The 19,037-nt window shown below is 37.7% G+C and overlaps 3 protein-coding genes across 4 annotated transcripts; 1 reads left to right on the forward strand and 2 right to left on the reverse strand.

Moving 5' to 3' along the window:
• Positions 1 to 4,269: 4,269 nt before the first annotated feature.
• DJ1D (Class I glutamine amidotransferase-like superfamily protein) lies at positions 4,270 to 6,975 on the reverse strand. 2 transcript variants are annotated; one of them, XM_089601741.1, is made up of 5 exons: positions 6,857 to 6,975; positions 6,545 to 6,800; positions 5,337 to 5,780; positions 4,883 to 5,245; positions 4,270 to 4,804 (listed from the first exon to the last, which is right to left on the reverse strand). In XM_089601741.1, exons 2-5 carry the CDS (start codon positions 6,719 to 6,721, stop codon positions 4,616 to 4,618), a joined length of 1,173 nt encoding a protein of 390 aa, XP_089457867.1. In that variant the 5' UTR covers positions 6,722 to 6,800; positions 6,857 to 6,975; the 3' UTR covers positions 4,270 to 4,615. The 2 variants fall into 2 exon arrangements, with proteins under 2 accessions (XP_089457867.1, XP_089457865.1); XM_089601739.1 differs by lacking the exon at positions 6,857 to 6,975 and having other exon boundaries at positions 6,545 to 6,842.
• Positions 6,976 to 8,296: 1,321 nt separating this feature from the next.
• LOC149382457 (uncharacterized) lies at positions 8,297 to 15,490 on the forward strand. The gene is made up of 15 exons (XM_089601497.1): positions 8,297 to 8,865; positions 8,945 to 9,101; positions 9,185 to 9,353; positions 9,454 to 9,534; positions 9,637 to 9,744; positions 9,825 to 10,097; positions 10,194 to 10,283; positions 11,988 to 12,062; positions 13,251 to 13,728; positions 13,819 to 13,981; positions 14,061 to 14,250; positions 14,334 to 14,414; positions 14,502 to 14,609; positions 14,677 to 14,943; positions 15,038 to 15,490. The coding sequence occupies exons 1-15, from the start codon at positions 8,523 to 8,525 to the stop codon at positions 15,137 to 15,139; spliced, it is 2,685 nt and encodes an 894-aa protein (XP_089457623.1). The 5' UTR covers positions 8,297 to 8,522; the 3' UTR covers positions 15,140 to 15,490.
• Positions 15,491 to 15,781: 291 nt separating this feature from the next.
• Positions 15,782 to 18,928, reverse strand: LOC149382458 (Tetratricopeptide repeat (TPR)-like superfamily protein). Its single transcript, XM_089629966.1, has one exon. It carries the CDS (start codon positions 18,774 to 18,776, stop codon positions 16,560 to 16,562), a length of 2,217 nt encoding a protein of 738 aa, XP_089486092.1. The 5' UTR covers positions 18,777 to 18,928; the 3' UTR covers positions 15,782 to 16,559.
• Positions 18,929 to 19,037: the final 109 nt, after the last annotated feature.

A 19,037-nucleotide genomic window follows, 5' to 3' on the forward strand; every position in this document is an offset into this window, starting at 1 on the left:
AACTATTAATTTATTTGACATTTGATTCGATAAAATATATTTCATGTGCTAGGATACAAATATGTATCATAATGTACTAGAAAAAACCAAATGTAATTCCGATAAATAAATAAACCCAAATAAAAACGGATGCAAAAAAAAAAAAATTAAAATTTAGAATGTTTTTTCTAGGAATAGCCGAGTAAAATTCACATAGGAAATACAAAGCAAAAGCGATGAAGAATTAATCATGGATGTGCTGTTGTTGTTGAGTGTGTAATTAAAACTGCGAATCTGTGTGAACAGAATAAATATAAATCGTGCCCACGATATATCTCTGCCAAATGTTAAATATTCTACAGTATATCTGTTGGCATGTATAGTTGCTACGTTTTATTTTATTTATTTTATTACAGTGACAAACTTCTGTTTTTATTACTGCGTTGCAGGTTTCTGAGAGTTTTTAGTTTTCCATTTTTTCTATTATATTTTTTTTCAAAGCTTCCTTTCACTTTCGTCCGTTATGTTGATATTCTAAATCTGCTTCGAGCTTCGTTATCATATGCATAAGCTAGCAGATCTATAGCAGATATTGAGAACCATTCAGTGGGGACACTAATTTATTACTCAAGATAAGTGCATGTGCAAAGCTAGCTCATGTAGTATTTTCTTTTTCTTCTCCCATTATAGAGGAATATAGATTGTATATGTATACAGTATATATGTTTTTTTTCTTTTGAAAATGTGTATGTATATATATTATATTTTTTTTATCGGATATATATTATATAGAGTAGAGAGTAATATTGTTATAAGAAAATTAGAAAAATAATCGACTTAAACATTTGATATGGATAAATAATCAAAGTTTGTTAAATTTTAATATAAATAATTACTTTCACACGTAAATTTTAAGTAAATAACCAACATTTGATACATAAAAAAAATATGACTATTTACTTAAAATTTACGTTTCAAAGTGCCTATTAACTTAAAATTTAAAAATTTATAACTTACTAGGTCAATCCAAAACATCACGTTTAACGGAACAAATAAGGTGATACTTGAATAAATCATTTGAATTTTCATTTTTTTTTCATCACTATTTTTATCTCTCTCGTACAATTTTTTTTTCTCATCAAAACTTAAAAAATTCATAAATTCTCATATGAACTCGAAATTGAGTGATTCCAAATCCTACGGATTCGTGGCGAAGAGAGCTTAAAAAATAGACCCATTGTGTTTGATGAAAATGTCATGTCTATTGCTATAGAATTCTTCCGGAGTCCACCATTGGTACATTTTCCGTTCATCGGCGAGATGTGGTTTTTGATCCGCATTTTCAAGACCAAAACATAATAAAACTTTAGGGTCTTCATTATCGTCGTGCATTCTTCTCAGCGATACTCAAGTTTTTTCTATGAAAGACTAGAAATTTATGTAATTTTTTTTTAATGGAAATAACTGTAAATTTTCAGAAATTTTTTGGAAATAAATGAAAATTAAATGAAGATTAATCTAAGTTTTTTGGTTTACATAGAAAAGCTAAAAACAAAATTTGTGATTTTTTTTAATTAATAAAGTAGGTTGAAATTTTTCTAGAAATTCGGAGCCTATAACACTAGTCATTAGTTATTGATTTTTTTAAAATTATTTACATTTTTTTTTGTTAATTATAACATGTTTAATATGATGATATTTAAGTCAAATTTAATTTTCATTGGCTATTTTTTTAATCATTTGCAAACATTGGTTACATCCCAATTTTAAAATTTATTTTTTGCTATAAATCTACAACGGCCTAAAATTTATCAAACACTAATTATTTAACAATGTCAAACGTTTAAATTGACTATTTTTTTTAATGGACTTTTTATAATCTAGTCAAGATCGTTTAGTTAGGCGCCAATAGTATATGTAAATGTGAGTGTACAAAAATTAATTAAATAAAATTAACATAGGGACCACTCTAAGACTAACCTTCCCTCGATGCAATAGTTTGACAAAGATGACACGAGAAATATTAATTTATTTATTTGTTTGAAAAAATGGTCAGTCAGACATGTTAAGGTTTGAAATCAACAATTCCACATATGACAACACAGACACGTGTCTCCCACGTTTTGTAGCTATATTATTTACATCCGTAATTTCTGGCATAAAAGTTTCCCAATATGGAGATCGTGATGGATCTCTATGGATATCGTATGATACGACTCTCTCTCTCTCTCTCTCTCTCTCTCTCTCTCTCTCTCTCTCTCTCTCTCTCTCTCTCTCTCTCTCTCTCTCTCTGTGTCTCCGCACACGAACACACGTCCGATCACACGGACACACCTTGATCAGTATTTTATTTTTGTTTGATTATCACATGTCAAAATATGAACAAGTACTGTATACATATACATTAATATGTAGTGGAATTATGGAAAGGGGTTTGGTGATTTTTAACCGAAAAAATTGGTTTACACCAAAGTTGAAGAAGGAAATTCACCTTTGAGATAAATACATAATTACACAACTAAAATTTATTGCTATGATGTATGTATTAGAAAAACTGATGCAATTAGAATATAATTGGAAACATCAAGTTTGCTATGTCAATGTTACAGCAAGAAAAACACGTGTTCTTCAGTTTCAAACTTATTAGATATATATGCAGAGCTGTACATTGTTTCCTTACAAAAGTAGCGTAAATACTCAGTGGCAAAGATAACGACATGTCTTTGAATACTATCAAGACAAGGCATTGTCTTATAGCTGTTTTCAGCTCTTAACTAACTTGTCCCCTTTTATTATCAATATTTTTTTTAACTATGGTTCCTCTTTTTTATTTTTTTTTTATTTTTTTTTTCTGATCATAAAGTTATTATGTACATGTGTCTTGCAAAGCAAGTCATACTCGTAGTCGCTGCATTAAAGAAGACGAACGTTTTCGTTTTTTCTATGTTTCCCCTTCATGGTAAGCTAATAAACTTGTGTCATCTAACATACGATTTTACCTGCAGAGTATGATACTTAGGTAATTTTGTTGTTGATTTTTTGTCTCTGCTTGTTGTTTATGTGGTTAATTACCAAAGTATAATATTCTGATAATTCACTGAATAAATAAGTGTAGGAGTGGAGATGTAAACAAACATACCAAGTTTTGTAGTCCTCTTTATGACTTAAAAAAATGTGTTTCACTATACAAACCTATTAATACTAAATTTGAGCATTTTAATTTTCAATCGACGACCGGCTTAAGTAATTACAATGGTCAGGGTTAATTAGTTACATTTCACTGTCCGGATTATTGAAATAGTTATATAACTACACTCAATTAAAATTATAATTTAATTATTAAAATATTGAAAATAAAGTGTAACTACTCTAATGTATTTTTCGTTGTCTTAATTTGTACTATATTCTTAATTATCCGATAGGTAAGTTCGAATTTATAGTAGGAGGTCTAAATGAACTATATGTCAAACTCTCTCCGCTGAAAATAACTAATAAGAAATTGTTTGCGTCATTAACTAGATGGACACGTGTTCTAGATGTTGAGTAAATAATTGTGCGTTGCAAAGTGAAGAAATTTCCATCCATATTATGTAATTTTCGTCGAGCATCACCCTCTTCATTGATAGACTCAAATAGTCGGAGAAAACAGCTTCCAATTTTTGGTCTTGGATATGCATTTTACGCACTACTATTTGTCTCTTCCAATTCTGTAACGGATGTCCCATTTTTGCCATTTCTATTATTGGGTGTCTCATTTTCGAATATATTAGGTCTCCGTATTCAAGTCTACCACTTTGCATCGTACCATGTTTTAGTTTACTATTTTGGGTGTTCCCATCTTGGGGTCTATCATTTCGATCTTTCTGTTTTCGAGGTTACTCTTAGCAGATTCTGGGTTATTTCAAGCAGACTTGAGGTTGAGGTTGACATCATCATTTCTTGGATCACCCGTTTTCTCCTTCTTCAGTTGAAATAATCAATATGAGCATTTGAGAGCAAGAGAGTTGTCGTTTCTATCACAAGCAACACGTAGAAGTCTACACATGTCTACAATATTGTCTACACGTATGTGAATTCGAAAATAAAACGACGTAGGTTTTTCTAATACGTCGTTTTGTAGCCCAGCATGCCCTTTTTTATTTTTCCCAACACTCACCCCCTATCGTCTGAGAAGAAGGGATGGTTTTTATTTTTATTTTATTTTATTTTTAATTCAGAAGAAGAGATGTTTCCTCTTATCGTTTTGGCCTACGAAAACCGGCCCCGATTTCTTTAACTGAGAGGCGTAGGTTTACTTATGGCAAACTGTGATAAGTTGTTTATGTACAAGATTAAAAAAGCAACTACATTAATGTGAAGAGAAAACAGTTGCTATGTAATGTAACCATCGGATGAGTAGAAAAAGTAAAACAGCAAACAAAACTATGGCAGGAAACTTGTAAACAAAACACCGCGCACGAAATACTCGGTTACAGAAACCTTTATTCTTTGTCACCTCAGACCATTTTTGTACTTCTATTCTTTCATTATTATGGTATCAGATGAACTCAAAACGAGACCCGGATGCCAAGCAAAACCATGAGCTGAGCAACGAACTGAGGGTTCTATTCTTTCATTATTATGGTATCAGATGAACTCAAAACGAGACCCGGATGCCAAGCAAAACCATGAGCTGAGCAACGAACTGAGGGTGGGCGGGCCATGCTGCTCCGGTGACCAGATTTCCATCGGTGAAGCATCGGTCGATGGGGTTCGGCTCCAACCACGTCGCCCCCGACGAGACCACATTCAGCTTCACCGCCGGATATGCAGTGCATTTCTTCCCCTGCAAAAAATTCATGAAAAATAGATGATCAAGAAAACTCACACGCAGAAGAACAGACATTTTTTATTATTATTATACCTTGAGTACATCAGCGGCTGCTAAAATCTGCTGTCCGTGGCAGATTGAGGCAACGGGTTTCTTGGCCTCCATGAAGTGCTTTGCAATGGAAATTACATTATCGTCCAACGCCAAATACTCCGGTGCTCGGCCTCCGGGAATGACAAGCGCGTCGTAGCTCGGGACATCCAAGTAATCGAAATCGGCCGTCAAAGTGAAATTATGACCTGGCTTCTCGCTGTACGTCTGATCGCCCTCGAAATCATGTACAGCTGTCGCACACGTGTCGCCGCCCTTCTTCTTTGGGCAAACCGCGTCGACGAGGCAGCCCAGAGCTTCGAGAGCCTGAAAAGGGACCTGAACCTCGTAGTCCTCCATGAAATCCTGCATCGCCGAAGAATGGAACGAAATTATTACAAAAGTTTGTTTGGAGGACGAAAATTAATGTCATTCGACAATTTTTTCAACTGCGTACCCCACACAGAAACAAAATCTTCTTGTCGGAGGCCCCGGTGATTTTGCCTCCCAGCGCCAATACAAAGAGTCTGATGAACTCGGGATGGCCTTCATAAGTGGCTGCGGTTATGATATTACCATCGACGACACAGACGTTTAAGGTCTCCGGTTCGATCCAATGAGCACCGTTTGCGACGAGTAGAGGTTTCACTGCAGGGTAAGCCGTGCACCTCCGACCCGAAAGCACTCCAGCCGCGGCTAAGATCAGTTGGCCATGGCAGATCGCAGCAATCGGCTTCTCAGCGTCGACGAATTTGCGGGTCAATTCCACAACCGAATTGTCCATGGCGAGATATTCGGGGGCTCGGCCTCCTGGTATTACCAGCCCATCGTACTTGCTGAACTCAACCTCGTCAAAAGTCGCATTAAGCGTGAAGTTGTGACCTCTCAACTCGGAATAAGTCTGCAATAAGAGATAATAATCGAGGTTCCATTTAAAATTTGTCGATGGAAACAAACCATGGACGTATCATTTTTTTTTCCTGTAGATTATATCTAAAACGTAGTCAAAAAGGTTATGTGGCCGTGAATAAGATCTGTCATCCAATAATCAAGAAAGATGTGGTTCCCGTGAATAAGATCTGTCATCCAATAACGGTTCCGAAAGGTTATGTGGCCAGAGAAACCAATAAATCTAATCAAATTTAGACTTGAAAAAACATATCAAATTTTATTAAATTATCGGTGGGACAGCCTATGGATACTATATTAGACCACCATTTAAAGATGTCATATCTGGATTCAATTAACTATTGGTTGCTCAAATTGCTTTCAGTTACAAACTAGTTCATAAATCATATGATTATTCATCAAGTCCATTATTCTAATCCAATCCCCAACAAAAGGAAATATCTAAATTCTTCAGACAACTAACTATTACGACAATCGCAAATATCGGCATTTCCACAAACAGCAAGAAGTCAAATATGGTTTCCGAAGTCCAATTGCAAAGCAGTTTCATATTTTCTTTCTAGAGTACAACAAATCAGATTAGTAAGTTTCTAAAAATTGCTAAAATATTTCCCCATAAAAACCTAACAAAGCAATCTCAACAAATCTGTAACAAAAATTGACAAAATTCCGGATATGACGGAAATGATATACATAGTAGACAAGAGAAACGAAATCAATCAAGTTACAGACGAGAGAGAGGGAGAATCGGCAAACCTGAAGACCGAGATCGTCGTGAATGGCGGTACGGCAGACATCTCCGGCTTTCTTGCCTGGACAGACGGCGTCGACGGCAATTCCGTAGGCCTGGAGTGCCTGGAAAGGAACCATGGCCTCGTAGTCCTCCATGAAATCTCCGCAGAGCAAGAGAACCCTCTTCTCAACTATCGCCATAATTTGTCTTCTTCTTCTTCTTCGTCTTTCTCGCAATACACAAGATTAGAATAGGAGTTCGTGAATTGTAGTGGACTGTCTATGAGCTATGGTTTATACTGGAAAAAGAAATGGGATTTATAAAATATTATCGGCCTTGATTTCTGGCTGATACGCCACGTGTTCTTGATTTTCTTGCACATGGTTTAGCGGTTAAGGGATATTCTTGTCAGAGCGTCTAAAAGGAGATTAAATTTATAAAATTTATATTTCGTGAAAATTGAAACTCTATAATCTATTTATGTAATACTTTAAAACTATCTATAATTTTAAAATTCGGCGAGCTGTCGGGAGGCCATTGAAGGCATATTTTTCATTTCGTCTGTCGTTTTTACTATTTGACGTTTTTTTGACAAATTTCGTCTTTTTTTTTTTTTTTTTTTTTTTTTTTTTTCCTGTGATATCGTTTTATATTCGAAATCTTTTCCCTTTTTCGTTGTTGTTGTTTTTTTTTGTTTTGTTTTTTTTTTGTTCTCGTTTTTTGCAGTGCTGTCGTTTAATATTCAGAGTCGTTTTCCTTTTTTTGTCTTGTTTTTTTACTATTTTCGTCGTTTTTCTTGTGATATCGTTATATATTCAAAGTCGTTTTCCTTTTCTGTCGTTTTTCTGTGATGTCGTCTTATATTCGATGTCGTTTTTCCTTTGTGTCGTTTTCAATGTTATGTCGTTTTTCCTTTATGTCGTTTTTTCGGAGATGTCGGTTTTTCTGAGATGTCGTTTTCACTGTTATGTTGTTTTTGCTGAGATGTCGTTTTCACTGTTATGTCGTTGTTCCTTTATGTCGTTTTTTCTGAGATGTCGTTTTTGCTGAGATGTCGTTTTTCAAAATGTTGCGCCTTTCAGTATTCGAACCCGGGACGAGCATCTTATACAAGCACCTAGTCATGGAACATTTTTACGTATGTTTATTTGTTTTATACTGTTATATGGTTTCAGACAAACACTAAAGTACATACATCAATATTAAAAATGTATATATATATATAAAAAATATTAATAAAAACACAGTTTGGTGTTAATTTGGACTGGAACTATTTAGAATGTCGCGGACGTATGGCTCAAGTTATAACTTAATCCATTCGTTTTTGTTGCTGATAATAGCTAAGGACAACAATTAATAATTAACAAGTATAAGAAAATGTGTTTTTTTTTTTTTTTATGAGATAAGTATTAGAAATTGTTGTTTGACCATCTTTTATTTAAATTATGCTAGACGTATTGTCTTAATTTCAACTATTTTTATTTTATTTTATTATTAGAGAGTTTAGACTACTATTTAAGATAGAAAATCTAAAATGGAAGTCATAATTGTACCTAGGTCCCAAACAGTCAAATATACAACTTTTTCAATTAAATATTATTTATCTAACGCTAAAGAAAACCCACTGTTTTCTTTTACGATTAAAAGTTATATATGCTATCATCGCCACTCCAGGAAGGAACAAGGAAGATTCTTCCGACGAAACGTAGTTAACGAAAGTGAAGACAAGAAAATAAAAAAGTAAACAGTATAAAGGAATCGTTCTGTACAGACCAATCACACGATCACCTTCTTAAACAAGGTCTTTGCAAAGAAGAAACACCTTCTTTATTATACAATTAAAGGAAGGATAAGGACAAATAAAGAATGACACTATAAGTACACTGCCCAGAGAGTAGATCACAAGTCAATAACAATATCCAAGGTTCCACTAGTAAAGAAAATCATTTACAGATAGAGAGAGAGAGAGAGAGAGAGAGAGAGGATTTTCCATTGATCATCATGGCTTACATTCCTCCACACAGACGTGATCAATCGAAGATGGGCATAGAGAGATGTTCTCCTCCGAAACCAGAGTACTATCAAATTAGGCCTCTTTTCAACATCAATAATCCGAATTTCAAGTCTCCGAGAAGAGGCAACGCCGTAGCTTTGAGCTTCCCGAAGATCATTTACGCGAATGAGGCCATATGGAGATGGTTTCCCGTCGGGTTCAACAACAACGATGATCGGAGCAAATTTCCCGATTATGTTACACTCCAACCAGTTTCATACGACTCTGTCGTGCGTAGAGTCGGCGAAAATGCTCTGGCGTTGATCTTGAACGACGTCGTTGAAGACAAAGGTAGCGACTTTTTTTTTGTTTTCCTTGAGGAGTCAAAATATGACAAAGTTTGTTTATGATGTACTTGTTTGGTTCACAGAGAGAGTTGAGAAAAGGCCGTGGGACTACGTGGCCGAAAATGCGGTGAAAGACTTACTCACTTCGTTCGAGTCTGTGCGGAGCGAAATTAGGTCCAGTGAAAGTGATAAACTGAGGCCGACTTTGGTCGCCAGGTTCGGCAAAATTATTTTCAGGAGGTTAGTGTGAATTCTCTTATCTTAATTCTGTTGTGTGATTGATTACTTGGTTGGCTGATAATTCAACTTCTTTGTTCATTCAGGGACGAGTCTGAGCAAGAAGATTTGGCTTGTGATGAAGATACATTGAGAGGACTGAAAAGAACCTTCAACACAAGCATTCCAAAGTCATATATGGAGCACATACAAAATGAAGGTTCCCAAAAGACTGGATTTGAGTTTGTAGAGGACAAAGATCTGTACCATGTCAAGGTATTTTTTTTTTACTCTTTCGCTCACACACTAATCATAACTCTTGAATGTGTCGAATTCCGATTTTGACTTGTTATATGTATGTTTGAATATGCAAAAGCTGTTCACTCATTCGCGGCCAGAGTCGATCATTTCTTGCAAATGTAAAGTGTCCAAAGACGGAAAGCTGGAGCTCTACCAGGCAAGTTTCTATTGATAATGACTTTGTTTTGTTCCATGTGAAAAATACTAAAACGAAAATTTTATTTTTGTCACTAATTTAATTTTTTCATCTCGTGTATAGACTAAACTCAACCAAGAGCGTTATATGGTAACGGACATCTCTTGCCTTGACAAGAATGTGGATCTGAGGTTGATGCTCAGTGCCAAAAAGATTGCCACTTTGCTGACGGTAAGTATTTCGAATATGATGGATATAATAAGATATGGTGTTCGTAGCGTTAATATTTTTCTTGTGATTTTTTTTTCTAGGATGATGATATGCAAAGCATCCGAAAATTGATCGGCTATGCTAGTCTTGATGCTGGAGTTGAGGGTGGGCTGAGATGGCCATTGGGCAAGTCGAGTTTTAAAGGTTTTCGCGTGGTTGGTGTTTGGCACACAACCGCCAAGTCTTATGTCAATCAGTCAAAGTCGATGAAGCTCAAGGTCAGAGACGCTGATAGGTTCAATCTCATTACTTCTTTGGGCGAAAAGTCTCGTGAGATAGTCGTAAAGCTGAAAAGAATAGCATCGGAGTTGAAGGTATGAAACCTGAGTTCTTTTCTCTTGGCAGTCTTTTTTATTTTTTTTGGTGATTTCTTTGAGATTTGACAGGATAATTCCATTGATTTCTTGTAGGAGAATAGTGTTGATGAGAATGCTGTGAAAGAGATGCTTAAGGATGACTTGAAAGTTTTATGGGATAGCTTCTTTTGCTGTGAAAGTTTTGTAAAGTGGTAAATGGTGTTTGTAAAAACATATTATATGAGTTTTGTAACTAAGTTTTTCCCCTAGTAATGCTATTTTAAGTATCTGTTGTAAGTTTGTAACAACATATTAAATGATGTTTGTAAAAACATATTATACGAGTTTTGTAACTAAGTTTTTCCCCTAGTAATGCTATTATAAGTATCTGTTGTAGGTTTGTAAAAACATATTAAATGATGTTTGTAAAAACATATCATATGAGTTTTGTAACTTAAGTTTTCCCCTAGTAATGCTATTATAAGTATCTGTTTTGAGTTTGTAATTTTGTTTTTGGTATGTTGTAAATTGTAATGATCTCCGTCAATACTCGATATCGAATTTGGCTTAAAACTTCTATCGAAAATACATGTAGTTTTGGCAAAATACGCTAAGACCGGAAAACTGTTCATAGGTTTCGTTAAGCACCCTCAATTTCGATAACATTCTCGGGTCTTAAAAAATATCGTATAAGATTAGTAGAGAAATCTAAATAATCAAAATCTCCCAACCTTGTCCTTCTTCTGGCAAAATCTTTAACAGCTTTGTCTATGTCAAGACACGGGTATAATTAATACTGTTGGAATAGAAGAGGTCCAATTAGTTTTCATCTGGGCCAAGCCCATTTCGCAAGCCCACAAAGAAACATCAACATATAAGAGAGGAAACCCTAGACAGAGCATTCATTCGGCAGTTTTTGACTCTCTCTCTACACGGCTCTCTCTCTCTCTCTCTAAATAACTCGCAGCCTCTCGCTGTTCTTCTCTTTCTGATATACGCTCGACTTGTTGCTCTCATTGCCGAGACCTGGTGTGTTCTGTTCGAGTGCGATTGTTGTGATCTTGTGGAGGAATCTCCGACTCGGGACTCTCGGTTGAGTCAAGAAAAGAACTAGGGTTTCTTGTGGTTTGGGGTTTTTTCGTGTGTATTGATTCAGCGATATCTTGGCTGGTTGTAATCAGTGTTTGTGTGCTTGTAAAGACTTCTGTGATTAGTGAAACGAGCTTATCCTCTGAGCTCAACGTGGAGTAGGCATTTGGACGCCGAACCACGATAATCCTTGGTGTCTTTTACATTTCTGCACGCATGTTTATGTTCATTGATTCAATCCTCTGCATAGTTGTTAGTCTGGTTTATTTTCGGTCTTAATTAGGTTCTTTATTAAAATCTTGAACCGGAAATTATTAGGGCTGTTATTGTGTGAACTTTGCTGTGTTGATTCGTTTTTGCCATTCAATAATACTTCAGTCACGGTGTCTAAATCCCACAAATACTAAATCAAAGAGACATACCAACATCTTCTCCCATAATTTTTTTGAATAATTGCAAATTTCTGAATTCCAACCACTTGGCCCTTAAAAAATTTTAATTCTCACGATTTATACTTATCTTTTCAAAAAATTTACCCAATATTATATCATTTTTCATTGTTCCTAATTTAACAAAAATCAATTACAACAAAATCCAACATAAGAGTTCGGGGAAAAAATTGACTATATTACAAATATTAAGTGTCAGATAAATGATTTTTTTTTTTTAAATTAGAAGTTTATGAACTAAATAATAAAAATTACAAATGTACAGAAGGTGTAAAAAATATAGAGTTTAAAATTTTGGAGACTAATGGTTGACTTATTCTATTGTAAATTGTGACATTATTTTATTACGATTATAAACATTCTTTTGTAGGAAGCACTCAGCATTGTGTCTTATGTTGTTTTGTCAAACATGCCAAAGAAGAGTTTGGTGGATCATTTTTACCTGGTTTTAGTTTAGAAAAATATTTTAATTAAATTGTTCAAAATTATTGGCTCACTTAAGTCACATGTTCTTCCCGCACGAGTCGAACTAAACATATTTTGTTTTTAGTTTCGAGATATTGGGGAGATTCAATCGGATTTGATTTTCTAAGCGAACTGATACAAGGAAATTTTTTAGTTTATCAAAACAAAACTCGTGTAAGGGTTTGAGTTTAGGTTGGCAATTGGTTTACTCTCACATAGTCAACTTATCCTTGAACTTCTCTCTCTACTCTGGAGAGCTATATCGGCAACGAGTTTAAGGAATTACTTTCATCCACAGGGTTGTTTAGTAAAGTGTGTTCTACTTCTACGTATTACACTGAGAAGATCTTCGAGAAGTCGCATGGAAAAGAGAGAGATCTCTGATTTCGAAGGAACTTAGATTATAGTTTATCAGAGAATTGAAGGAGAGAATAAGTTGAGAAGGAGTTTGCAAACTTGAGTTATTAGTGAAAACAATTCACCACCGAGCTTACGCCGTCCTCCAGAATAAATGTCTTGTCCACTAAATTAGATTATCAATTATATGTATATGTTGTTCTACTTTTGATTGCATGCTTGTTTATCTTGCATAAGCAGTTAATTATTTAACTAGTTGCTCTGTCAATTAGCTTAATAATCATCTCATTACACACTCGGTAATTTCATAGTCTAAAATTGAAAATTTTGTCATTCAGTGGTATTATTTCTAATTTTATCCTGATTGTTTACATTTTTATAATTTAACCCTCTACAGTTTAATTGTTAAATTAATACCCTAATTCTTAATTTTTATGCTTAAATCGTTAAATTTATAAAAAAAAATTCTCGAATATTTATTAAAAAGAAATTATTTTAAATAGACCAATGATTCGTTGAAATTATACTTTTATTATTTAAAATTAAAAATATAATTGTTAGAGCTATAGTTAAATTCTATTATGTTCGGGGAAAAAAATTAATTATAAAAATTTAAGTAAAGAATAGTTAGAGCTCAATGATTGAATCAATTTTTATAGAAACAATAGGACTCAATCATTAAGGTTAATTAGTTTATTACCGTCGATTCCCGAGGAGACCGTGGTCTCCTTCTAAAGCAAACTATGTTTTGAACGCTTCTCAAAGAAGGCCTTGCAAAGAAAGAAACACCCAAAGAAGTACAAGGACATAAAATGACATTATAAAGGACATGAAAGCAAGGCCAACTCAAGTAACAACTCCCAAGCTTCCATTGCCCAAAAAAGAGAAACTTGCAGAGAGAGAGAGAGAGAGAGAGAGAGAGAGAGAGAGAGAGAGAGAGAGAGAGAGAGAGGATCTTCAATCGATCATGGCTTACATACCTCCACACAGACGTCAATCGAAGGGCGCAGAGAACTACACTCCTCCGAAACCAGAATTTCTAAGGCCTCTTTTCAGCCCTAACAACCCCAAGTTCAAGTCTTCAAGAAGCACCAACGTCAATGCTCAGAGAACCTCGAAGATCATTTACGCTAACGAGTCCATTTCGAAATGGTTTCCTGTCGGCTTCGACAACGACGACGATCGGAGTAAATTTCCTGATTATGTTACCCTCCAACCAGTTTCCTTCGACTCCATCGAGCGAAAAATCAGTGAAAAGCCTCTAGCTTTGATCTTCAATGAAGAAAAAGGTCTTTTTTTTTTTTTTTCTTTTCTTTTCTTTTTCTTGAAGGGTCAAAACATGAAGAAGATTATGATGACTGTACTAGTTTGGTTCACAGAGAGTGGGGGCCTGAGAAGCTCGTGGGAGTACGTGGCAGAGAATGTGGTGAAAGACTTGCTTACGTCATTCGAGCGTGTGAGGAACGAAATGGGGTCCAATGAACGTGAAGAACTACTGACGCCAACATTGGTTGCCAGGTTCGGCAAAATTATTTTCAGGAGGTTTGTGTAATTTCTTCTCTCTCTGTGTTCTGTATTTGATTCCTTTGCTGGTCGAGAAATTAATTTTTGGTACCTTCAGGTTCAGGGGATCTTCAGTTAACCAAGCATCTGAACCAGAAGATTTGGCTTGCGATGAAGATACACTGAGAGGATTGAAAAGGTCCTTCAACACAAGAATTCCAGAGTCATATATGGAATATATATCAAAAGAAGGTGTCCAAAAGATTGGGGTTGAATTTGAAGAGGTGAAAGATCTGTACCATGTTAAGGTATACTTTTACTCTTTCCTTGTCTTTCATAATCATAATGGTGAATGAAGTCATTTGACTTGTGGAATTTAAATATGCAAAAGCTCTCGGATTCTACTCGCCCGGATTCAACAATTTCTTGCAAATGTCGAGTGTCGAAAGACGGAAAGCTCGTGCTCTACAAGGTATATTTCTGATAATTAATTGCTTGATTCCATATAGTATGGCATCTTTGTGATACTTGATATTTCGTCCTTTCTTTTTGCGTATAGAGTGAGCTCAACCAAGTGCGTTATATGGTCATGGACATCTCTTGCCTCGACAAAAATATGGATCTAAGGCTGATGCTAACCACCAAAAGGATCATCACTTCTCTGTCCGTAAGTATTACGCAAATAGTGTTTGGTACTTGTTTATTTTTTAATGGTTCTCTTGTGATTTTTCTAGGACATTGACATGCAAAGCATCCAAGAATTGATCGACAATGCTGTTCTTGATGCTCAAGTTAAGGGTGGGCTGAGATGGCCGTTGGGGAAGTCGAGTTCCGGGAGTTTTAACGTGGTTGGAGTTTGGCACACGACATCGAAAACCTATGTGAATCGATCAATGAGGCTCAAGGTCAGAGATGCTGATCGGTTCGATTTCAGGGCTCTATCGGGTGAAGCGTCTCGGGAGATAGCCATAAAACTGAAGAGAATAGCTTCAGAATTGAAGGTACCGAATAATTGAGTTGTTCTCTCTCCCTTGGGGGTTTATTTTACTTTGTCGGAGATGTGACATCCCTGATTTTTCATTGATTTTCTTGCAGGAGCAGAGTGTTGATGAGAGTGCTTTGAAAGAGATGCTTAAGGATGACTTGAGGGTTTTATGGGATAGCTTTTTCTGCTGTGAAAGCTTTGTTAAATGGTAGCTTATGTTTGTAGATCACTCTCTTATGTGAGCGTTGTAGTAACTACGTTTACAGACTTTAGGGTTTTATGAAATAGATTCTTCTGCTGTGAAAGCTTTATGAAATGGTAGGTGATGTTTGTAAATCACTCTCTTTTGTGAGTTTTGTAACTAAGATTACAAGCTTGATGGTTTATGGGATCTTTTGAAGCGTTGTGAAATGGTAGCTGATATTAGTAAACGACTCTTTTTTTGAGCTTTGTAACTAGTTTATCCCCTAGCAACGATCCTCAAATATGCGTTGTAAGTTTGTAACTAAGTTTCTGGTACAATGAAATGATATAAAAAATATATAGACTATATTAATGTGTCCTATTGTTTTGTTCTTGTTTTTTTTTTTTTTTTACGTCGCATGAGCTAGTGTTGTTTTGTTTACTAAATGCGAAATCTTCACAATTAATATGCATAAACCAATAGTCAAAGAGCTTTAGTGTGAACTTGATATGCGACACAAAGATGTACTAATGAGCATTTATGCAGACACAAAGGGTTATATTCTAAAACCCCATTTATTCAGCTCTGCGACTTAAACGCGAAGTCAAGTCAAACTGGAAGTTTTGACACCGATGTCGCCCATGAAATACTTGCATCGTTCTTTGCCTTCTTCATTTTCTTCGAAAAGTAGAAAGTTTTACAGGTTAGACAGCATTTACTCTACTATGTGTGACAAGTTGACAACGTTTAGAGATGTGAATGGTCACCTTGAATTCAGTTGTGTTCTTCCAAGCCTTGTCCATCTCGTCAAAGACGGTGTCAATTCTTGAACGATCTTCTATCCCGACAAGCTCTGCAAAACCACAATTCCAAAACTATACACATCGCTCGACCGAGTCAGCTCAGAGTTGGTCATGTACTCGAGAACAAAACTAAAAGAAATTAAAATAAAGTTGTCACTACCACCGTCTCTCTCTTCACTCTCTTTTAATTTGTTTATCCTCTTGGCTATCATAAGGATATAATTATAAACAGAATCAAATCGACCTTCCTTGTGTTTCTGAAGTAATTAGGTCTTCGATTAATCTTTAATAAGTTTAGATGATTGCCAATAATCAATCCACCTTTTACAATGCTATCCTTGTCACAAAAAAAAATCCCCTTCCATTCTCCATTATTGTTATCATCTCGTTCCTCAAACCGTTGGTGATTTTTGTTACTCTCCTTTTCTGTGCGTCTTCTGGGAGTTTTTATTTTGAATTCGGCGATTCTCCTTTTTAACTTTAGCTCAGGTAAGAGAAAGAGCCAAAATCATAGCTTTGGCACCAAGAAAACATTTGGCAGCACAAATTAAATTTGAAATATCAAGATCTGAACTTATCTTCACCTCCAAGTTATTAATAAGCACACTGGCTCTCTTGATTGGCAAACACGCCACAGTACTTTTCTCACCAATAGTCATCACAAGAGCAGATTCCATTTTCGAAATGATGGAACCGGTTTGAGTCTCTCACAACGATCTCCTTCCGTATCAGACCCGACGCCAACTTCATGAAATTATGACAGTCCACGCAAATCCTGATGTTCTTTATGATCTTGATCCGAGGGTTCAAACCCTCCTCTTCGCTCGTCATGATCGAGAACGCCAAAGCCAGTTTCTCACTGTGGTAATAAACTTGCTCTTCCTTCTGTTCCTCTTCCACGTCCTGCGAAGCGAAACCCGTCTCTGCCACATAACCAATCTCCTTTAACTTCCCTATTAGTTCGTCGAGTTTTTGGCGTATAGCGACCCGGTCCGGGTGGCGTTGGCCTCCCGAGGCAAACTCATGAACCCGGTTCTTGATTTCGACCCAACTCAAACCGGGCTCTTTTCTCACTCGACACTCTTTCATCTCGTTCCAGACCGAACCGGCTTCCGCGAAGTTTCCGCCAGAGCAATATATGTTTGACATTTGGGCGTACCCGAGCGAGCTTTTCGGGTCCAACTCTCTGAGCTTATCCGCGGCTAGCTTGGCCAGCCGAGCATCTCCGTGCTTTCTACACGAACCCAACAACGCGCTCCAAACCACCGAATCCGGTTCCACCGGCATCCGAGCTATGAGCTCCTCGGCCTCGTGGACTTTTCCCGCTCGGCCGTACATGTCGACCACGCACGCGTAGTGGTCGACCCGAGGGGCGGTACCGTACTTTCCCTCCATGGACTCGAAAATCTCGACCCCTCGTTCGACGAGGCCGGCGTGGCTACAGGCCGAGAGAAGGGCGACGAAGGTGGCGGAGTCGGGTGGAACGTTCATCGCAGAGAAGAGTTGCAACGCCTCTTTAGCTCGTCCGTGCAACGCGTAGGATTTGAGGACGGAGTTCCACGAGACGACGTCGGGGTTTTCGATCTCGTCGAAAGCTCGCTTGGCCATGGAGATCGAGCCGCACCTCGAGTACGCGTGGACCAGGGAGTTTCCGAGCACCGTGTCTCCATCGAATCCGGACTTGATCGACTGAGAATGGACGGCCGAGGCGTGAGTCTCGGTCACGAGACCAGCGCAGGCTTTCAAGACCGCTGAGAAAGTGTACCAATCCGGAGCGACGCTCGCTCGGCCCAGCTTCGAAAAGACGAGAAGAGCTCTCTCTGGGTCCCGCTCGGCCAGCGCGGTTATAATGCCGGTCCACGAAACGATGTCGCGATGATTGCTCGTTTCGGAGAAGACCCTGAAGCAATCTTCGGCGCTGCTCGTTAGGTCTGAGTAGGCTTTGACCAACGCAGTGGCCACTTTGACTTCCGAGGAAAACCCCGTTTTGACTGCGAGGCAGTGTAATTGAAGGCAGAGCCTAGAGCAGGGGTTATTTTCGAGCGAAGAAAGGACGGCTAGAAGAGTGGTCCGATCTAAGTTAATCCCCTCGTGACGCATCTGAGCGAAAAGATCAATGGCTCGAGCTCCGAGGCCGTGACGGTGAAGCATTGAGATCATGGAGTTCCACGACACGGTGTTCCGACATTCCATGGTCGTGAACACGGTCCAAGCTTCGTCCATGGAAGCGCCGAGCTTGCAGTACATCGAGATGAGAGCGTTTGACACGTGGCTACAGGAGTCCAAGCACATTTTGGCGGCGAGCGCGTGGACTTGCCTCCCAAACCGTCCATCGCCGCCGCCGCAAGAACTCAACGCGCTGGCGAACGCGAACTCATTGGGCCGGAAATGGGCCAGCATCGCGGAGAAGAGTCTGAAACAGTCAACGGTCAGCCCGTGTTGCCCGTACCCGGATATGAGAGCGGTCCAAGACACGGCGTTTCTGTGAGGCATTTCGTCGAACACTTGGTGCGCGCGGTCCAAGTAACCGAATTTACTGTACATGTTAACGACGTGGTTGGAGACGAATATGTCGCCGGAGATAATAGGGTTGTTGGAGATCATGTGGCGGTGGAGATGAAGACCGTCTCGGATCAAACCCCGGCGAGAGCACTCGTGGAACAGAGCCGCGTAGGCTTCACGGCATTGGGATCTCTCGGAGGAATAGAAGATTGAGAGGGCTTCGTCGACGTGTCCGCGCGTGGCGAGAACGCGCACCCTGTGAAAGAGTTGGTCAGTTTCGCGGCCGAGACTTGTGGCTGCTGAGTAGAAGCTTCTGACTCTGAGGGTTATATACCACGCGCGAGAGTGCGAGCGTAACATCACGCCTTTATCAGAAACTGTACTTGCCTTCCTAGTTTATCTTCACATCGCGCTTTCACTTTCGGTAAATTATCCTTCAAAGCCTCAATCAACTATTATTGCCTATTAACGTTTCATTCAAATAGTCTGAAAAAATAAAATAATATTATACTAGAACCGGGCTGTTCAACTTCAAATCAGTATATATATACACAATAAGGAAATTGTTAAATATCTAGTACACGTGGACCGGCATTGGATTGTAATTGTTGTACTAGTTTC

This window comes from Urtica dioica, chromosome 11, assembly GCF_054948205.1.
Source record: "Urtica dioica subsp. dioica isolate 48M chromosome 11, U.dioica_male_clone48M_v1_H2, whole genome shotgun sequence".
Lineage (NCBI taxonomy): Eukaryota > Viridiplantae > Streptophyta > Magnoliopsida > Rosales > Urticaceae > Urtica > Urtica dioica.